The 14,621-nt window shown below is 37.8% G+C and overlaps 1 protein-coding gene across 7 annotated transcripts in view; it reads right to left on the bottom strand.

Annotated features, from left to right (window-relative positions):
• PPP3CB (protein phosphatase 3 catalytic subunit beta) overlaps nucleotides 1-14,621 on the bottom strand; it is a 49,222-nt gene that overhangs the window by 21,689 nt on the left and 12,912 nt on the right. For all 7 annotated transcript variants that reach the window (XR_012764234.1, XM_075422842.1, XM_075422844.1 and 4 more), the window contains exons 3-9: nucleotides 13,410-13,534; nucleotides 10,072-10,183; nucleotides 9,035-9,180; nucleotides 3,595-3,734; nucleotides 3,430-3,507; nucleotides 3,237-3,331; nucleotides 1,444-1,569 (exon numbers count right to left, since the gene is read on the bottom strand). Coding sequence is in view for 6 of the 7 variants with exons in the window: in XM_075422842.1 (XP_075278957.1) it covers nucleotides 1,444-1,569; nucleotides 3,237-3,331; nucleotides 3,430-3,507; nucleotides 3,595-3,734; nucleotides 9,035-9,180; nucleotides 10,072-10,183; nucleotides 13,410-13,534 (822 nt within the window). In the remaining variant the exon portion in view is untranslated. The remainder of the gene's footprint in view (nucleotides 1-1,443; nucleotides 1,570-3,236; nucleotides 3,332-3,429; nucleotides 3,508-3,594; nucleotides 3,735-9,034; nucleotides 9,181-10,071; nucleotides 10,184-13,409; nucleotides 13,535-14,621) is intronic.

A 14,621-nucleotide genomic window follows, 5' to 3' on the forward strand; every position in this document is an offset into this window, starting at 1 on the left:
TCCCTATCCTGCCACTCAATCCTTCCCAGGTGTATCAGTCTCTTCTCTTAAAACTGCCAAACTTCTCCCCTCGAGTGTTCAGAGACCTGCTCCAGAAGCTCAGCCAGATGGTTCAAACCCCTGTGAATTCTGTCTGCATTTATTCACGACTAATTCCTACAATCCCTGTGTTATCTCCTATGGTGTCCTTCTCCCTTCCTGGGAAAGAGCTATTCTCTGCTTTAATGAAAAGAAACCAAACAAATTATTCTGATTTTGATCTGTTCAACGCAGATCAGATAACCCCGACACCGTATCCTTCAGCAAAAGCGGACGCGTGTTATTTGTCCAAAGGCAAGACAAGCTGCAAGGGCCGGGATTCCAGCACTCTTCAGCATACAGCGGGTCAACGAGCAACTCATCTACTTGGTGTCTCGTTACCAGCATAAGAAAAACAAAATAAACACTATTAACATTTTCAACAGCAAAGGGTTATCTACTGCATCGCCACCGAAGAGAGATAAACAAAAATCCTGTCAGATGTCAGGTCCCTGCGTTTAAAAATCAAACAACTGTTGCGTGGGTTAACCACACTAGAAAGGGTCCAAATTATTTCCTTGTAACTGCTCGTTAAAGGCAACATAAAGAAATCTAGAATCCTACGTTTACATGACTAAATATCTCATCTCAAGAATGCTTTTAAAAGAAATTTAAAGAGCTTTCCAGATCTCTTTTATAAAAAGAGCAGATCCAAACAGCCTCTAACCTCATTCATTGCCTTTCAACTGAAGGCTACCTGGAGCCCCGGTGTCCTAGATTCAGAATTATCACCTCTAGAGGGAAAAAAAATAAAAGAGGAGGATCTGTGCTAAATTATCCTTTTTACAAGAAAAATTGTAGCTGAAAAAGTTATCTTTAGTGAAGGTCAATCTGTTTTAACTACACAGAAAAGTTAAAACTTTACACATAGTTTACAGCTATATTTATGCAAGATTCATCACAAACATAACCACAGTATTTTGTAGGACTTGAACAATTTTCAGATTGACTTCAAATGCAGTTCAAAGGTCCTGCTTAACAATGCAGGTATAGACCTTCAATGGGAATTATCAGTTCTGTGAACACCTCTGCCTTGTTAGAGCAGTTTTAAATATCCTGACTGAAACAGGCGAAGAAAGCAACCAAACCCTGTAGAACAAGTTGTATTTTAGTCTATCCCTTCCCAGAAACGGCATTTTCACAGGCCAAAAACACCCTCCAAATCAGTTTAACAACTTTATATCAAATCTTCCTTCTAATTAAGCATCCAAGAAGTCTACCTGATAACGACAAATACAGATACCCATTTTCACAAAAATAATACAATTAATGTCCAATTTGTAAATATATTAAAAAAAATAATCTTCCCACTATCATCCTGGGAGAAATAGGAAAGAAATTCATCGATGTATAACTTTTGCCTACCTTTTTCTCCAACAAATGGCAAAGACCACGTGAAAACATCCATAAAATTTGGTAGCCAGTAAGGATGAGGAGAACAATTGAACTGACGAATATTCATCACATTGTTTTCATATTTTAATACAGCAGCTAAAATAAAATTCAGACATTTGGGAAAGAATGTTTAAAACTTGCGATTACCACAAAGAGAAGGTCACAGGGCTATTTTAGCTCTACTGTATACTACAGACAAAATAAGCCCAGAGATACTCCATCCTCTTTCCTTCACAGTATTTACAGGACAGATTTCCAATGGAGAACTCTGGATTTTATTTTGTTGCAGATGTTGCAGTTTCAGGTACTGTTGCATGCCAGTATACTTCCATACTATCCTATTACAGGTCTAGAACAAACAAAGATTTTAACAGCTCCTGAAAAGGTATAATTCCAGCAACTTTAACAAAATCCTAACTCAGACCAGCAGTAAGCTCAGATTCAGGTTTATTCGTCACACGTGTCTTCCCACATTTGTAAGCCTGGAGTAGGACCACAGAAATCCAGGAGATCAGGGAGAAGGTGAAGCACAGAGAAAGCAAGCAGAAAACCAGAAGCATTCTACAGCTCCGTAAGCGTCGGTTGCTTTTTTCCATTCTTAAGCTTACACTGCGCTGGGAATAGCTGATCTGAAAAAGGATTCTCACAATGCAATATCCACATGGATGGTGAAAAATGTAAAAAGCCAGCTGAAGCTATTTTTAATTCTCCTTTACTTTACAATCCGCTCACCCTTTCCTCCGTACAGTTAAGCGCCCTACGTAAGTGGTATAGGCTGGGGGGTGGCTCTCTGGAGGTGAGTTGGAGAAATGCAATTGTATTGAACAGAAAAGAGGTCTTGGCTTCAAAGGAACGCTATTTGAACATTCGGAGATCATTCATTCATCACATACTTGAAATGCCATACTTTAATGTCATACTTGAACTCTAGGAGGCTTTATTTTTAATTAAGTCTGCCGTTGAACTTTGTTCTCATCCATGAATAATATTAACTCACAGTTACGCTCTTCTCTGTAATTCTGACTTGTAAGTCTTTCTCTACACAATTAAGCGTGCTTCTCCTGTGCAACTTTATCGTAAGCAGAGAATGGACAAAAACTTTTTCCTCCTATTTTACACCTCCCTAACAACAACATTCCCCATAGCGATCCGTATTTAGATCAGTACTTGCTCCTTCTCGATTTCCCAGACATGGACATTACGGCCTGGTTCCACCACAGATCACACACCTTCCCTGTCTCGTTTTCTTCCCAGTGCCCACCTAGCTATAAGCACGGTGGGTTCTGGTTTTTTTCCACCGAAGTACCTACCACAACTCACCCTCCTGGAGTCCATCCGCATGCAAGTTCTTCTGTCCAGAATGAGACCCTCGGGTGCCGTGACACACAACCCAAACTACCTTCGCACAGGCTGCCGATCATCGCTGCCTCCCTTCCCTACTCAGTTCACACACTAAAGACAACCAGAGGAGTGGAAACACAGCGCAGGAAAGCCACGCCTGGCTGCCAAACACCAGCTGATACATTCAGAGTACTAAACAGCAGCAACTCTTACGAAGGAAGCATTTGCCCACACTTGCGCTTCAAGGTACTCTTACAGGAGATTGTCACTTATGGTGTGTGCTCTTCTTCCTAATCTAACTTCTATTAATGGATTTTTTTTGTCCTTTAATTTCTTACCTGGCAAGAAACTGTTGCTATTAGATGACTTATCAAGTAAGACATTTTTATTATTACATACAGTTATTAATAACAAGTTCTTACCTTTATTATTGTAGACATCCAGGTAATTAGGTGCTGAAAAAATTGTTATTAATGATGGGAACCCTGTAGTTTGACTTTTCCTGTACATTCTATAACTGTAAAACCAAAGAGATTATTTTACATCTTACAGCAATACGCAATTAATTTTTATTTTACACTGTGAATAATTTCTCGAAGGACACAAAGTACTTACCCTGCATCTTGTGCTTCATGTGCTCTAATAATTGACAACAAATTATTATTTTGCAAAAATTCACAAACTGCTGGATAGCTGTGAAATGAAAACAACTATGAGTAAAAGAAAATCTCTTAAAATATGCAGCACTACAACATCAACTAGGGCACAGCATACTCTCACCTATAAAAGTACGAGCATCCTCTGACTGTATTGTGACTGAAGTGCTCTTGTGAATTCTCATTTCCAAAATCTTCTGAAGGATCTGACCACAACAAGTCACACATTGGTCCAAATGCTGGAGGCTCTTTGAATCTATCTAACTGTTTGAGAAAAGGCAACAGCAAAAAGACTCTTTGAATATTAAAGCAGTAAGTTTTACATATTTGTTAAACTACATATCCATCAACGTGTTTTCAGAAATAATCCCAACCACATCAAAGAAAAGTAGTTTCTGTATGTTCTTTCCTCTCCTCCTCACGAAACAAGGCAGAGCCATACCAAAAGAAACAAACCTGTTAAGAGCAATAAGATTTATCAGTTGTAAAAAGAAGGGAGATAAATTCCAGACTGATGGATATGTGTAATACAAGGTCAAGTTACGGACAAGGAACAAAATGGTCCTTTTCCACGCACATGCCACATCTACCAATCTGGAGACACTACCAGGAATTAGCAAAGAGAAACAGTACAGAAAACAGGCATGATAAAAGAAAAGCACAAATAATTAGCACTGACTAGAAGAGACTAAATAGATCATCCAATTAAAAAAATAAATCCCAACCACAAAAGAGAACTGGAACACCCGTCTCCACCATGGATGGCTAACAATGTAACGAAGAAGTGACTAGTTCAGCCGTCTTAGACTTCTTTCACACAAGCTCTACTTCTCAGCTACAGCCCTGGTGTAACAGGCCATACGCATGCTGGGATGCGTCTTTGTTTGCTTCTTTTCTTTTCTCTAGCTGCTTCTTCAGAGATTTCCACTGGGAAACACCTGCTTTAGCATCCTGCAGCTCTCCTAGGGACTACAGCGAAAAGGGGCAGGGATAAGGAGGACAGCGCGTTTGTTAACGTAGAAGGAGAATACCCTGCGTAAGTAACAGTCCATCTCTGACATCCCAGAAATGAAATCAGATATCCCAGATTCAAAGTAAAGTTTATTTGATCTTTATGTAGCTGGAGTTTGTTCACCAGATGATTTTATCCAAGAAATGTAGGAACAGTTCTTTGATGGACAGTGCACTCATCTCACTTTACCTCCCACACCAAAGAAGATGACTTTGATGGTACTAGAGGACACTTAACTCTTCATGACAGGTTCGAAGGGAGGTTTGGTGAGCACCTGGTGAATTTGGGTCTAACGGTCCATAGGAATCCATTCAAATATGGAACCAGCAGTAGTGCCAAGCTCTCTCATGCCCTGGAAAATCAGAGCTCCCGAGGCTGCCACCTGTAACATAAGTGGAGAGGTCCAGATCTTTACCAGTTCCTGCCAGATAATGGCAAGGCAGGTATTGACTGAAGTAGTTGTTGGAATTTATTCAATATTAAAGATCCAGCGATTTAACGTTTCCCGCACTGGATGATAAACCCAGTATGGAATATTTCTCCCAGATTGAAGAAGTCAGTCCATCAACTTCTGCAAGTACCTGAATTTCCGTAGATGAAACCATCAAGTTTCTAAACCTCCAGCAATAAATCTGGGTCCAGAAGCTAACAGAAGCATTCACACAAGGAAGATTCAACTGTTGGCCAACTGATGGTTCCCTCAATACAGAAGGCTGAAAGTCTAGAAAGCATTTCTGAGGAATTTTCTTGAGTTACTCTTCAAGGATTTTCTTTAGGACTTCGTCCAAATGGATAGAGACGTTAAAAAAATCTGGGCTGCTGCAAGCAACGCACCTCTCCCCCAAACTGCTTTCTCACAGGACTGGAACAATAATGTCACCATTTCTTGAAGTAAGGAGGTCAGTTTATGAAAAATAAATATACTTACATAGACACCAAGTACGTGCCTCCTTCACTAGACAGTCTACCAACTGGCACGGTTCTCAAAACACCTCAAAATTCAAGGAAATGTCACAGCAAGCTACCCAACCCAGATTGCAAATATCAAATCAGAGTAATCAGCTTAGGCGTTTCTCTCCATTGGGACAGCAACAAAGTTAACAAAGGACACAAGTTAATTCAAAACACTTGTTACTGATCAACCATTTCTGAATGTGTTGCAATTACGGCAAAACAGAACCTCCATACAAATTAATTTACATATTTCTAAATACGACTAAGATAACTGAGAAAGACAATTTTATTCAAGAATAAGAGCCACTACACCTGGCGTTAAAACAGAAATAGGCAGTGTATTTTTTAATACGTACTGTAAGATATTTAAATCTAATTTAACTTCTAGCTATTATGCAGTCAGGGATACTAAACGGAAATGCATCGCACCTTCACGTGGATGTTTAAATTCAGGAACAGCAAAACCTTGGAGGTAGATTAAGGTACGGCCAATTAAAACTAGTTTACTTCTGAGGCAAAAGACCTTCACAGAAGTTTCACATACTTGAAGATACAGACACCAGTTTTAATTAAGCCGTCCTAATTTTCCTGAGAATTATCACATTAGTAAAGCCCTAAAAACAATGTGAAGGTCAGTGAAGAGTGGCAGTCATCTTATATATCACTAAAGACAAGAAAATTTCAGAAGCCCGCAGAAAGGAAGCGAGGTAATATAAAGACAGATTCCCAGCAGTGCCCCCATCTGTTTCAAAGCACTTTGCTGATCAAACCTAAGTATCACCAAGATCCAAACAAAAGAATGACCATCTGCTGTAAATGAAGAAGAAAATTCTTTGCCTCTCTCCTTTAAATTAAGAGTCCCCATAATCTTCTCTGGACAATTCCCTCCTTATAAATCACTAGGCTTAAAATCACGATTCCTGGAACTGTGTTTCAGCAGAAGTCTCTTGGCAGTGGAAATGAAAGCAATTAAACAGCATCTCTAAGCTGACGGGACATGTGTCTGAAAGAGACATTCTTTACCACCACCATCAGAACATTTCTGTAAACAGAGTTTGGAGAATAAAGTCAGATTACTGCAAGTTTCACAAACTTCCACTTTCCCAGAACTAAGAAGCACTCGCAGCAATCGTGCTGGGGAGGCTTTAATGTCATAGCCACTATGATAGCTGTCCTCTACTGCAAAGAAGTTTATGCCAGCAAAAACAATCAGTTGATTTGTGGAGTTTAATCACCTTCCTGCACGTCAATGACACTGACAAAAGACGTCATCCAGAAGAATCTGCATCTGCACAGAAATTTTCTCTTTGTCTGAAGTGATTCACTGTTTGCAGAGCTGTGATTCCCCTTCTTATGCCAGATGATTATGCCTACCTACACATGTGCAGAGAAGACCTCTCCTTAACAAGAACTTCTGCTAATAAACCAGAAGGCTTGTAATATTATACATTCGTCTCGACTGTTTACAGAAATCATTTCACACACACTTGTGCCACAAGTATATGATATTTTCCTGGATACAAAAAGAGCATTTCACATCACCCATTTAATATAAATACATTTACAATATCAGTGCATGCCAAGCTCTAATGCAGCTATTGAAGCTGCTGCCAACCCATGAACAGCGCCTTTTCCAAGTTACCAGATGATTCCTTCAAAAACAAAAGGCCCAAAGAACCGCTCTAATAACACTGCCTTACATTTACAAACGTGGTTTTCATCAGAAGCAATATACAACGCAGATTTTCATATATATATATATAAACACGCAAGCTTATATTTCATCCTAATGTAGCCTTGAGCATTATAGAAGCACATGTGAAAGCACAAGCCAAAATGACAGAAATTACCTTTTAATTAAATTTACTTGACACTGAAACCTGCTTAGCTGCAAGACTGAAACTAGAAGAAAAATGAATCGCTATCCTATTATGACAGTGGGTTTCCGAAGTATTTTTCCAGACCATGTTCCGTTTACACTACTTTCCACAAAGCTTTGACCCTGTTTTTTTTATCTATAACATGAGAAGTGTCAAGGCCCTGTCAGAATGGCACCGCTTACTCGCTTTGCTTTCTGACTTCTCTTTGTCTGCACGACGCGTATAGATTTCTGTACACGTTAGTATTTGCTCCGAAAATGCAATTTGCCTCAGTATGTTTTTCCACTTACACTACTGAGCTTGTAAATATGCCTCCTCTCTCTTTCTACCATTTTTGTCTCCTCTCACATCATTCTGCTTGGCAGTGTAATATCTGTAAGTGAAATAAGCTGACATTCCAGCCTCTGAAATGTCCAGTTGGTACAAAAAGATCTGGTGAACTCAGAAATGAGAATCAACTGGACAGCAGCCTAGAAGTCTAAGGAGAAGGAGGGCTAAAAAAGAAAAATGGAGCACAAGTAATGGAGAATATGCTAAGAAAGTGAGAAATACAATAAATGAAAATAAAAGACAAAATGTCCCATCATTATTTTTATATATATAAAAAAAACAACCCACCAAATGAAACCAAATTAGGAACATACGTTTTCCTTCTCTCTCATATTTAGATCTTTTTTGAAATAGGCCCCCACATACCTTCTTCCATATGTGGATAAACAACTTTTTTCTTCCATCCTTACGTATAATCCCAAAGCTTTCTTAGAACCACCTATTTATATTTTAAGTTGAAATCACCTATATTTTAGCTGTTACTAATCATAACAGGTATGGTTTTGATTTCCAAACGCAGCAGTCGAGCTAAGTTAAGTAAAATCAGTAAAAAAAGGAGTATGCAAGAAGGAAAGTAATTGAGTTTGAACATTCCCATCTGACACAATCTTAACCTGGTATCAGCAGTCCGTGCAAGCTGAAACCAAGTTATTAGAAACATATACCTTACGTCATCGCAATCTTCTTCCTTCTAAATTGCACGCCGCTATTTAGTGTTTCCACTGCATAATATTTAAAACTCGTTTTTGTTCTTCTTACTGATACACTCAGAACGTTTGCCGCAGTGAGAAGCACTCCACATCTCTGGAGACAAATGCCTACCAAATTTGCCATTTTAAATATCAATGTGAATGTCTATTAAATACTGCAATTCCACACTCTTTCAAAACCAAAATCCACACGATCAAGAGAGTAAAAAAACCCCAATATTCAAAGAAATCTAAGAATAACTGAAATACAATGTTTGATACATCAAACAACTTCAAGACTCCAATGTTATTCTGTTAAGTTTTGTCCTGAAAGCCACGAGAACACTCTAGCCCTTACGTAGGAAGAACTAGAAAGCACCATTTCGACTGGATATGACGCTCATTACATGCACTACCTGTCTCAGGAAACCACGTGGAGTTTTTGAGGGCTTTTTTGGTGTGTGTTTTGTAACAGTGCCAGCTGTCCCAATGAGATCTACTAACAGAAAATGCACTAGATCATCCACGAGTTTTTGATTATGATACTGCTTAGCCTACATTTCACTTCCTGACTTACACTTCCAAAAGAGACAGGAACGGAAAACAATATACTGACAATTTCACAAACATGACTTTGTACAGCACCATAGCATATAGCATCTATATTTCCACTTATTTTCAAATACACAAAATACTCACTCTCCTAATGTCATCTAGTGTATTAATTTCTGGTGAAAGTCCACCATGAACACAAAGAAACTGTTGATTTAAAAGAGCAGCAAGAGGGAGACAATCAAAAGCTTCCATACAAGCATCATAGACTCTTTCCGAGTACTTTATTTTACCTGCAGGAAATAAAATATAAAACATTAAGAAATCTGTATTAGATGGAAGAAGTAATCTAGTGCATCATAATTATAAGAGCCAATCTCAAAGTGAATGCTCAACAAAAAAACCCCAGGGCAATTAATGTTTTTGGGTTTAAATGAGCATTTCCAAACACCGCAACAAGCAAGCACATTTCTGAGACGTATTCTCTTCCAGAACTATAAACTTTTTTCATTTCCTCTTCTGTTACCTCAAGCATGGAGACACTGTTTTTGTTTTTTAAAAAACATCACGGAATTATTTTGCATTATACAATTATACAGCATCCTTCAGTGTAAAATACTGCTGAGAAGTTTGTGATTTGTCATTTACAGTGAAAAGCTAAGAACTGCTTACAGATTACATCACTTTTGCCTATATCAAAGCGGGTTTTACTGGGGCAAATGATCCATTTATCACTGGGTCAATACTTGCACAAGCCTCCAAATGGAGGAGCAGCTTACATCACCGAAGAGGTATCTTACCAGTCTACTTGAAACCAATTCCTCAAATGGAAACATTACTTGACAGTAGTGTTTTCTTGCTAGCTTCACAATGCTGCTCAGCAAGTTACTTCGCACTCCTGATTACAGCCAAGACAGCAAAATAACCTTCCTCTCACCAGCATTCGAAAATCAGGATTGATACATCAAAATTGACCCCATAATGTATCTTTCCAGGCAGTCGTCTTCTACATAACTTGCACTCCAGTGCCACACTGAACTGCAATTCTACACAAGTCAACGGAGGCTCCAAATGTTTGCAAGAATTTAATTAAACTAACAGACAAACGTCTCTCAAGCATAATGACAGACCGTAGATCAGCAGGTTGGAAGTAAACTAATTTTACATTCTTAGACAGTACTTACATTCTTGCTTAAACGTAAAATACTCTGTTAGGTGTCTGCATTCATGGTTGCCTCTCAAAAGAAATAACGTGCTTGGGTAGAGAATTTTCAGGACCCATAAGTACAGCACACACTGTTGAAAAACAAAGATATCCAGTAAAATACACTAGTTCATCAGAGCTTTAAAAATTTATTACTGAGAAACATTGAGTAAGAATGTTAACATCTTCAAAAGCAAGTACAGCTTAATGTGCCACTGTAAAACGCACCACTACTTCCCCGCGTCCAGTTCTGGACATGAGTTACGCAAATTGCTTATTACTTTTCTTAAGAACAGCTGCATAGAATGCTGAAAGAATAGTTATATTTACTGGACAGTCAATAACAGAATAAACTCAGTAGAATAACACTGCAGAACACTTTCACCTAGACAAATAAAGTATGCGTTTGTGCCCAAAATCTGATTTTATAGTCTGATTCTAAACACAGGCATAAAAAGGAAAGCAGACATTTAGTAATAGAGAAGGAAAAAAACCCCACAAACCTATTTATATTAAAATCAGCTATACCATTTGGAGACTGCTTTTAAACTAAGAATGGACAGAGAAAACCTTTTTTTTTTTTTTTCCAAAAAAAAAAATGGGAAAGCTGGTTATTTATTCAGTGGTCAAGCAGCAGATTCAAAGAATTACAGTAAGCTTCCATATATCATAATTACTGCAACATCAGTAGCCAACAGAGTTGAGGACAGAGCTACAGAACATGCACAGTTTTTTCAGTTTAGAATCTGTTACCGCCCAGCAGTCTCAAATGTCCAAAATGTATTTCTTAAATTTCAAATCTGATTCTTGTATTTTTAATTGAGAACAGAAATCTCAACCTGCAAGTTGTTATTATTATTATCATTGTTCTCAATCACTACTACCCTGAAGCTATCATTCTTCAAAGTTATTTTACATAGAATAGTAAGTACATGAAGGAAGAATGAAAACAAAGGAATGCTTTAGAAAGCACAGAAAACATGGAGAAATACATCAAAGACTTCTATTGTGAAGTCTAGCTAAACTAATTACTGAATTTTTCTTGTCTTCTTAGTAAAAATATGCAAAATAATAATTTTTCTAATGATACCACTTGTGTTCCAATGTTTCTGTAACTCTAAAATACCCTGATATAAAGTCCCCAGACTCTTTAAAACCATTTCCCAGCATAAAGTATAATCAGTTTATTACAAAATAACTGCTTATTATCAAATGAATGCATGAATTAATCTGGCAAATGCTACAACTGTGAACTGCTTAAGTTAGTTTGTATGAAAAATTTATGAAAGCTGACAACCTTAAAGACGTGTAACAGCAAAGCGGCCACCCTTTCTACGTTGTAATAGAAAACAGTGCCTCCCTTTCAGTAAATGGATACTGTATTCGATTAAATCGCTCAGATTTACACGTTCTCAAGCATGCTATCTATTAAGGGGGAATTTATTTTTTACCTTTCCTGTACTGGCGTATTTATTTTTTATTATTACATACAGACAGACTAATGTCAGGGTTCTCTATGTCCTGTTACTTCCAGCACAGAACAGAAGAATTTGCACACACTTGTGTGAAGAACTCCACCTTGATCCCGGCAGCTTGTTATATACAATCATGGTAGCACGTAATTATCTTTCCTATTAGAAGTGATGACATTTTTTAATTAGAAATGGGTTACTACTAAAATATCAATGCAATTAAGGATGTTTCAGGACAGACTGATTAAAAATTTATTAGTGAAAAATCAAATTTCTCTGTTCATACATTTTTAGAAAATTTCACCTTCACTTGTCTGTGAAAAGTCAAATATTTTACCAAATGTATATTACAATTCCAATCACTACGAAAGATTTTAAAGCAACCATATATGAAAACTCCTGGAGGTCAGCTTAAACTTCCTAAATGTTAATTAAGTCAAAAACTTAAGTAGGAACAATTTTTTTAAGGTGAAAGTGGAGAACAAATGGCTGATTTTCACGTACTACTTTTTGCTTTCTCACGAAGCATAGCCCCACCTTCACGCACTTGCAGCCATTCACCCTCATTCAGATAATCTATAATGCCCATGTTCCAACAGCCACTCGGAGCAGAAGAGAGCAGATTATCTCCATGAAGGCAGACAAGCTTTTTAAGAATGCTGGAGAGGTTTTCAAGAGTATATTTAGCATTTCTTTACATATTCTGCAAGTATATTTAGTATGCCAGATATTATGTTAAAAATTAAATTAAAATCATATGAGGGAAAAAAAAAAGAGCGTGTTCTTTTTAATATACTCAAGAACATTCACTGTTCGAAAGCTTTTTGTAAGCGTAATTGTTGAAAAGCTTTCATACCATGTTTTGATATACTAACAGATATTGTTCCTATGTAAATGTCCTTTTCAAGGACAGTTACATTATTTGTATCATCAAGAACTGGCCAAGAAGATCAAACTAAAAAACAGGGAATGTCTGTTGAAAGTTTTCCTTATAAGCGACTTTGAGGCACTCGCTGCATCTCCTGTTCGTCTACCACCCCTAACAACCTCATAAGGCACTGCGCATGCCCTTCACAGTAGATACCCACAAGTTACTAGTACAGCGTAAATTTGATACAGAAATGAAGTATCATACACCATGACTTGCAAAATACTATTTCAAATGGTATGCCACTATTCGATTTTGCATCTATGAACAGATCCCAAGCTGAGGCTCCAGAAGAATAGTTAACTTAAAAATCATAGCTCTGAAACTAACTGATATGAGTCAGTCAGTATTTCTGGAATGTAGCACACTTAATGAACATGCTGAAAATTAAAAAATTATTTGAATTCAAAATACCTGAAAAATTAATGGCAGAAACACACATCATCCTTAGGGAATATCTGTAATCGCCCTCAGAATTTTAGTAAAGAAAAATATTAAAAATTATTAAAAAACATTAGACTACAGAAGTAAAACGAAATCTACTTCATACAGGTAAACAGCCGTAATAAATTAAAAGACCTTGTAGTCATGACTCACCTGTTTTCCAAAAACATACAAACACACCTTCCTGCACGTTACCAGAGAAGCAGGATTATTTATAACAATGCTATAGAATTCAACTTTTAAAAAAATAACTAAAGAAAGAGGAGGAAAAACGAGTAAGTCTGGCGATGTCTACAGAACAGTCCACACAGCTGGGCAACCGCCTCCTGGAAACGGGTCTTTGCCACGGGAGAAAGCCCAGCGAGGAAGAACACAGTCACATGTTAAGGCAGACCGAAAATTTCACTTGAAAACCTCTGTGAAAGAGTGCTTATAGAAAAATTTTGGACAAAACAGATTAATATATTCAGTTACCTCTATACTAAAATAACCTCTGTCTACATAGTCACCGAGGAAGAGGTATCTTGTGTTAGCAGGTGATCCTCCCACTTCAAACAGCTTCATTAGATCAAAGAACTGGCCATGAATATCACCACACACTGCAAGTAAAAATTGTATTCAAATTAATTTAAAAAAAATCTAACAGAAAAGTTACTAAGTTATAGTTAAGTAAACAGCCACAAAGTACTTCTAATTAAGAGGAAAAGCAGGTATAAAGCAGGAATAACAGGAATTTTTGACGCCTCCCCCTTTGCTTTCCATTAAGATGCTGTCCTCGCTACCTGTGACAACGCTGACGAAAGCCCTGTTGGAGTCTAGCAGACTGTGGAATACTTTTCAAACACAGTTAAGTGTGCTGAGCACTGAGGTCTTGGGAAGTTGTCAGCAGCTCTTTACTGTCCTCCCCAGCCCCTTGGGCATCTTTTCAAATTCTCCTCGGAATGCATATTTGAAAATGCCCACCGCTTTGCAACAAATTTGCCGTGTCCACGTGGGATTGAAAAAAGCAGGGAGTATGCTTCTGTTTCTGATCAGACTAACACACCTTTTAATATCACCCTATCTTCTCTTTGCTCAGTTACTTTTCTCCTTCAAATAACCATGTTCACTGTTTGAACAGTGTGTTTTCCTTGTGCTTTCAGAATATGAGACAGGACAAGACCCCAGTGGTCAGCAACCTAAGGCAGAAGTGCCAAAGATAGCAGATGGGAAGCCTCTGAAGAGCACACAGCAGAGTCAGGTCATCTCACAATAACAAAAAAAAAAAAAAAAGAAAATTTAAAATGTACAGAAGAGACAGCTGCTCCTAACTCCTCATTCCCACAGGAGTTCCCAGCTCAGTGGAAGTCAGGAGCTGCCTCCTCGATTCTGTGTGAGGAATTGCTGATAACAACAGGAATTTGAGAGACTACGCCTTCCGCTGATGTAAAATGTCACTGATCAACTGGTGAATAGCATCTTCCGACTTCTCAGAGTTTGTCAGTAAGTTTTTTTGGGGAAAAAAAAGTTGTTCTAATTTTCGAAAGAAATGTTGGATATGGCACACAACACTTCAAAGGTTGTTATTCCCTCGAAGCAGACCATTTGTCACCAAGAGCTACAAAATATTAGACTAAATAGAATGTGTCTTCTTTTATGGCACTTTTCTTAAGATTTCTACTCAAACACTGCAATAACTCTCCTCCT

The sequence above is a fragment of the Opisthocomus hoazin genome, chromosome 6 (assembly GCF_030867145.1).
Source record: "Opisthocomus hoazin isolate bOpiHoa1 chromosome 6, bOpiHoa1.hap1, whole genome shotgun sequence".
Taxonomy (NCBI): Eukaryota; Metazoa; Chordata; class Aves; order Opisthocomiformes; family Opisthocomidae; genus Opisthocomus; species Opisthocomus hoazin.